At 55.7% G+C, this 6,690-nt stretch overlaps 1 protein-coding gene across 1 annotated transcript in view; it reads left to right on the top strand.

Annotated features, from left to right (window-relative positions):
- Window positions 1-6,690, top strand: part of TRPM8 (transient receptor potential cation channel subfamily M member 8) — a 72,437-nt gene that overhangs the window by 48,428 nt on the left and 17,319 nt on the right. Inside the window, exons 17-19 of the mRNA XM_004701687.2 lie at window positions 2,631-2,722; window positions 3,580-3,721; window positions 5,804-5,975. Of these exons, the coding sequence (XP_004701744.1) occupies window positions 2,631-2,722; window positions 3,580-3,721; window positions 5,804-5,975 (406 nt within the window). The remainder of the gene's footprint in view (window positions 1-2,630; window positions 2,723-3,579; window positions 3,722-5,803; window positions 5,976-6,690) is intronic.

A 6,690-nucleotide genomic window follows, 5' to 3' on the forward strand; every position in this document is an offset into this window, starting at 1 on the left:
GGGGGGGGTACTGAAGAAACGAGCGGTATAGGCAGGAAAAGGAGCTCTGGTGGCGTAGTGGTTCCGTGTTAGACTGTTCCCCATAAGGTCGGCAGTTTGAAACCACCAGCCGTTCCACAGAGAAAGATGAGGCTTTCTATCCCCATCAAGAGTTGCGGTCTTAGAAACCCACTGGGGCCGTTTGACCCTGCCCTATAGGGTGGCTGAGATTCGGCATTGACTCGATGGCAGTGAATTCGGTTCTTTGGTTTGGTAGGCAGGTGGGGGGAGCCTGGAGGAAGGGAGGCTAGGCTGTGGAGCTGCCTGGCTAAGGTCACACACTGCACGTTGTCCATGGGCCTTCCTGGAAGCAGCGAGGCCCACGGGCTCTACTGATCCACTCTTCTCTCTACTTTCATAATAGTTGATTTGTCAAGTGTGTGGGGTGAAGGGTGGGGTAGCAAGGGCACTGAACTTTTCCCAAAGCGTCCTTTTTAAGCAACAACTTTTGAACAGGTGATTTTAACTTTAGTGCTACGGTGTGTTAGGATGGTGGTATGGGAGGAACCCCAATGGAAGGGTCAAGGGCTGGTTCCAGTCCCGCCATCGCCACTTCAGGTCTGAGGTGTGTTTAAACCATCTGACACTTGAGGTCACAGGTTCTCTTTGTCTGCCGGCTCCTACTCGGTATTTGGTCGGTTTGGTATGATGCTGTCTCAGTGAGCCTTGCTCACACTTATTAGGAAAGCAAATGGGCCAGCCACCGGGAGCTTCACGGGCCTGAGCTCGAGCCATGTACAATCTAAGGTTTTCCAAATTTGATGGGACTCGAGAAAACCCTGGGGATCCAGATGTGTAAGTGATTGGCTGCTAACGGAAAGGTGGGTGGTTCTAATCCACCCAGGGGCTTTGTGGAAGAAAGGCCTGGTGGTGTCCCTCCGTAGAGACTGTCTGCTGCCATCCAGTCAGTTCTGATGAACAGCAAGCTTACAGGACAGAGTAGAATCGGGTTTCAAGGGTGTGAATCATTACTGAAGCAGGCAGCCACGTTGCAGGTGGGTTTGACCCACGGACCTTAGAGGCTCGTGATTGAATGCTTAGCCCCGACATCACCGGGGCTCCTTCCTGCAATCGGTCATGATTCTCACCTAGGAAACCCCGTGGAGCGGTTCTCCTCTGTCCTATAGGGCTGCGGTGACTTGAATTGACGTGGCAGAACCCACCGCCAGCAGCGACCACGGGGTTTCAAGTGGCAGTGAGAGTGGAGGGGAAACCATCTGCTGAGCATGAGAGCCCTCGGTCCCGAGGCAGTGACTCAGCCTTCCTGGTTTCTGCATCAGCTGCAACACTGCCCAGATCTTCGCCCAGACCAGCTGGACCTGGGCCGGGAGTGAGTTCCATTTGCGGAATTGAGGAGCGACATGCTTGTTTGGTGATACTCCTCTGCCAGGGCCTTCCATGCCTGGCACGGGTCAAGGGGGCACTGCCTTTCTCTGGGCTCCCTTGGGACTTTGTCTCCTCCCTGCTCCAACCCTCATCACCATTTATTGTAAGCAGGTTTCTTGTCTGTCTTCCCCCGTGGAATAGTGGATTCCCCGAGAGTCTGCATCACCCCTATCCTGTGTGTTGGGATCGAGGAGCTCTCTGTTAGTGTGCTTTGGATGTTTGGAAACGTTCCTGGCTCTTGGCGCCACTCAGTCCAGGTTATGGGTGCTGGAGCTTGTCCAGGTCCTAATTGGTCACCTTTCTCCACTCTGTCTTCCTGACCTGTTTATCTTCCTGGAAGCCATGCCCAGTGCACACCACACACAACACAACACACACAATGCACAGTACACCCACACCCACAACACACACACCACACACACATGATCTTTGAGGAGCATGGTTTCCTATGCCATCTTTGTGGTCACATCTGTCTACCCCGTGGTCGATGTTTCAAGCGCACTACTCACCCTTTCCTCAGAAAGAAGCAGCTCTCTGCCTCCACAGAGATTTCCGGCCCACGTAGAAAAAGAATGTTTGGAAATTGATTGTGGTAGCGAGGGTACCATTCTGCTGGACGCGATTGAATTATGGAGTGATATGATATATCGGTGTGTACGAGCTCTCAATTACCGTAATAATAAAAAGCAGTATTCAAAATACTCTTGTACTCGCACCTCAGAATACAGTCCCCACAAGTTGAGGGAAAAAGAAACACGAGTCCCACCCTTGGAAGCCACGTGCAGCGTTGCGAGGAGCTGGCGTGGACTCCGTGGCAGGCGGCTTGTTCCCCTGTGGTTTGGGGTGTTAGTTCCTTGCTTCGGGATGTTTTCCGGCTGACACTCACAGATCTGCAGTGACTGTGCCCGGGTCGCCGTCCCCAGCCTTGAGCAGTGTGCCGTTCATGCCACTCACTGCCCGCGGTGAGCTGCCCAGGTGGCACTCTCTCTAAGGGCCCCTGAATCCTTTCTTTTGACTTTGTCAGGACCACAACAAGGGCGGCCTGTCTTCCAGAACCATGGTAGAATGTCCTTGACCTCTGGAAGAATGGAGAAACCCGTGGCTCCAAAAAACCTAGGGAAACGAGTGGACATGAAGCAATGGGCAGTGGGCACCGCTTCCCAGCTGCTGACGCCTCTCTCTGTCCCTCCCTCTCTGTGCTGCAGTGGTACATGAACGGGGTGAACTACTTCACCGACCTGTGGAATGTGATGGACACGCTGGGCCTTTTCTATTTCATCGCTGGGATTGTATTTCGGTGAGTCGTCCACTCCGCCGGGGTTTGTGGGCTTCTCGTGGAGGCAGTGGAGATGAAGGATCTTGGGAAATTCCAAGCCAGGAGGAGCCAACTTTCCTCCTCGGAGGTTATGACAGAAGGCAATCGCCAGGGCCTCATAGACGCCTACTGTCATTGGTCAAGTTTGTGTCCTGCCTGCCGTCTGTCACTGAAGAGGGGCTCTTCTGGCCTCTCCTTTATTCCTGTAGAATCTGGGGAGAGAGTAGGAGGAGTTGGAGGAGCCCTGGTGGCGCCGTGGGCTACCCATTGGGCAGCTACCCCCAAGGTCAGCAGTTCAAACCCACCAGCTTCTCCATGGGAGAAAGGTGAGGCTGCCTGCTCTCGTAAAGATTTGCAGCCTTGGGAACCCTAGGGAGTAGCTCCGTCCCATCCACTCCATGGCAGGGGGAGTAGGTGTTGAGGGGCTGGAGGAGGATGAGGGTCTTAAATATTGAATCTTTGGGGGCAGTTGATGTTCTTAAGGAGTCTCTGGCTGGTGCAAAAGGTTAAGCATTCAGTTCAGCAACGTCAAGAAACAAACGCACGGCCATTGAGTCAGTTCTGACTCATGGTGGTCCTCCAGGGCAGGGCAGAACTGCCCCGTGCGTGTCTGAGACTGGCACTCTTTACCAGAGTAGAAACCCTCTCAGGTCTGAGTCTCTGAAAGCGTTGTTTGTGTGGTGGAATCTTTGATGTCCTTGACCCTACTTGAGTCCACAAGGACAGGCCACCAAGACCTTTGGTCTTCAGGCGTTGATGCCCCTGGTCTCTCAACCCTCCTCCCCACACCCTCCTCCCCCTTCAGTTCTCACAAGTCCTATGTCCTCTTCTTCTCGTAGGCTCCACTCTTCTAACAAAAGCTCTTTGTACTCTGGACGTGTCATTTTTTGCCTGGATTACATTATATTCACGCTACGGCTGATCCACATTTTCACTGTCAGCAGAAACTTGGGACCCAAGATTATCATGTTGCAGAGGATGGTAAGAGCCAAGAACACACCGTGTGTCCTGCTATCAGTTGTGATCCGCTGTTGGATGCCATTGAGCCGGTTCTGACTCATCGCGACCCCCACGTACCACAGCACGAACCCTGCCCAGACCTGCGCCCCCATCTCAATTCTTACATTTGAGCCCACTGGGTAGCCCCTGCGTCCACCCATCTCACTGGGGCTCTTCCCCTTTGGTAGTGACCCCCTACTTCACCAAGCATGATGTCCTTCTCCAGGGGGCTGGTCCCTCCAGACGACAGTAATCCTCCTGGTGCTTGTCAGGTGCCGTCAGGTCTGTTCTGGCTCACGGCAACTCCATGATCAGGAGAAGAGCACGCTAACCCGCCCCGCCGCCTCCTCACCACTGCTCTTCTGCTGGAGCCCAGGGCGGCAGCCATTGTGGTCGGCCCATCTCATGGGGGCCCCTCCTTATCACGACCCTTCTACTTTACCAAGCAAGATGTCCTTCTCCAGGGACTGGTCTCGTGGTAACGGGTCTGAGGTACATGAGAAAAAGTCTCGCATCCTTGCCGGACTCTCCTGGTTGTCGTTGCTAGGTGCCAGGGGGTCGGCTCTGACCCAGAGTGACCTTCCATACAATAGAAGGACACACCGCCCAGTCCTTTGCCATCCTCACAATTGGTCCTATGCTGGAGCCCAGTACTGTGCCTGGAGGTCCTTGAGTGATTGATGCGAGGATTTCCTTCAAAGACCGACCGTTGTATTTCACTGTCAATAAGGCTGACCTGCCTCGGTGGTTCCAGCAGAGGCCTCTCGCTGGTTAAAATGTAACGGAGGACGGCTGAGGGGTGCTGTTTACTGCATGACCCCCCAAAATAAGCTTGGCCTCTTACATGCATTTGGATGTTCCACTTTACAAAGTCTTGATGCGTTCTCCCTTGCGCCTCCACAATGCGCTAAGACCATTGGCAGGGGGGCGCCCCATAGCCCTTGTCTGCATTCGGACTGTTGTGTCCAGGAGGCCAGTTTGTCTGTCCAGGAACACGCAGTGAGTTAGACGCAGATGCCATGGATCAAGACAGACGGGCCTGCTGGAACCCTTGTGGAGCAAGGGCTAACTGCTCCGCTGTGGGCCGGGAGGTTTGCTGCCGGAATCCCCCAGGGGATGACCTGCTCCTGGGACAATTACAGCCTGGAAAACCCTCCCTCCGGGGCCCATTGCCTCTGCCACGCTGGGTTGCTAAGGGTTGATGAGGACTGGGCAGGGTGTCCTCAACAGCACCTCACGGCCGCCGGGGGGATGCAGGATGGAAACAGACTGGCGTGTTGATGGTGGAGCTCTCCAAAGCTGCTTCCCAGATGACTCCGTGCCACCCGGGGCTGTCTGTAAGTCACATGGCCCCCAGAATGAGCTCAGCAGAGTCTGTGGTTGCCCTGGAAGCCCATCTGAGACATTGGATTGCTATGAGGTCATGCCGGGTGTGTGCAAGCACCAGAAAGAAGACCAAGTTGCTCATGCTTGTCTGATAACGAGAGCTTCTCGTCCTAAAAAAAAGCCAAACAAATCCAAGGGAATCGCCTCAGGGTTTAAAGACTGCCAGCCTGCTGGCCTGTCACGAAGGAGGCCTTCTGAAGCCAGACCCTCTTTCCTCTGCACCCGGTGCCCGCTGTCACGCAGACATGGCTCAGCACTGAGTTGGGGGCCCGGACGTCTGAATGGCCGTGAGAATGAGGGAGACCCTTCATGAGGTGGACGGACACAGTGACGGCTACAATGGGTCTGCCCCAGCAACAACCGTGAGGGTGGCAAAGGACCGGGCAGCGTTGGGTTCAGATTGCTCCCAGTTGGCACTGACTCCACAGCCCCAAAAAACAACACCCAGCCCCCATGCAACAGTCCCTGCTAAGTTCGAAAATAGATGACGGCTGGCCGAGAGTGTCCAGGACACCAGTGCAGTTGCTCTGCTAGCCCTGGAGACCTCTGTCCTGCTGCAGGGCCAGCCGGGGCTGGCTGGGTAGAGTGGACCGGTCAGCGGCGGGGGGTCAGGGGGTGACTGCGTGCAGGGGGTGAAACTTGGGAGGGCCTGACTCCGTTCTGACATCTCCCTGGCAGCTGGTCGACGTGTTCTTCTTCCTGTTCCTCTTCGCGGTGTGGATGGTGGCCTTCGGCGTGGCCAGGCAGGGCATCCTGAGGCAGAACGAACACCGCTGGAAATGGATCTTCCGCTCCGTCATCTACGAGCCCTACCTGGCCATGTTCGGCCAGGTGCCTAGTGACGTGGATGGTGAGCATGGGAAATGCGGGCGGGCGGCGGGCGGGGAGCCCTTTGAGATCACGGAGATGTTTCTTCCCTCAATCTTCTATGCCGAGCTGCTTCAGACGGCCATTCCCCACAGCCTTCTGTGCTGGGCTCCCCCAGGGAGCCGTCCCTCGGACCAGCTCCTCTCGGATCCCTCAGAGGCTCATACCCACAGGAGTCTCCTCAGAGGTACCCCAGACTGTTCGTCGCCCCTGACAGTCTCCTCTGAGCTCCCCAGATACACTCGGCCTGTCCCCGTGGATGCTCCCTACCCTCCCTGGTGAACTCCGACTTCTTCCCCGGAGGGCTTAAAGACGGGCCAACCTCCTCCCTTGCTTCCGGCTCCGTGCTGCAGCCTGAGGGGTCTTTGAGGAAGGGGAACCTGACGGATTCCCCTGCTCGGAATGCTCAGCTGGTCTCTGGCACACGAAGTCACAGATGAGCCACGTGTTCTGGCCTCATTCCCACAGACATTTCCAAAACCTCCAGCCGGGACCTCCGCGGGACTGCCCTGGGGGCCGCCCTCCTCACTCATGGCTCTGGGGTCATGCATGTCCATCTCAGCACTTAGGCTCTGAAAAGTCATCCTTGTGTGGCTGATGATCTGTCTACTCAAGGAGGCTGGAAGCTTCCTGAGGGAAAGCACCGGGCCTCCTCGGGTCTTGGCTTCCCAGGGACATCACACACACACACACACACA

This window comes from Echinops telfairi, unplaced genomic scaffold, assembly GCF_000313985.2.
Source record: "Echinops telfairi isolate 266 unplaced genomic scaffold, ASM31398v2 ScPeMD7_3;HRSCAF=10, whole genome shotgun sequence".
Taxonomy (NCBI): Eukaryota; Metazoa; Chordata; class Mammalia; order Afrosoricida; family Tenrecidae; genus Echinops; species Echinops telfairi.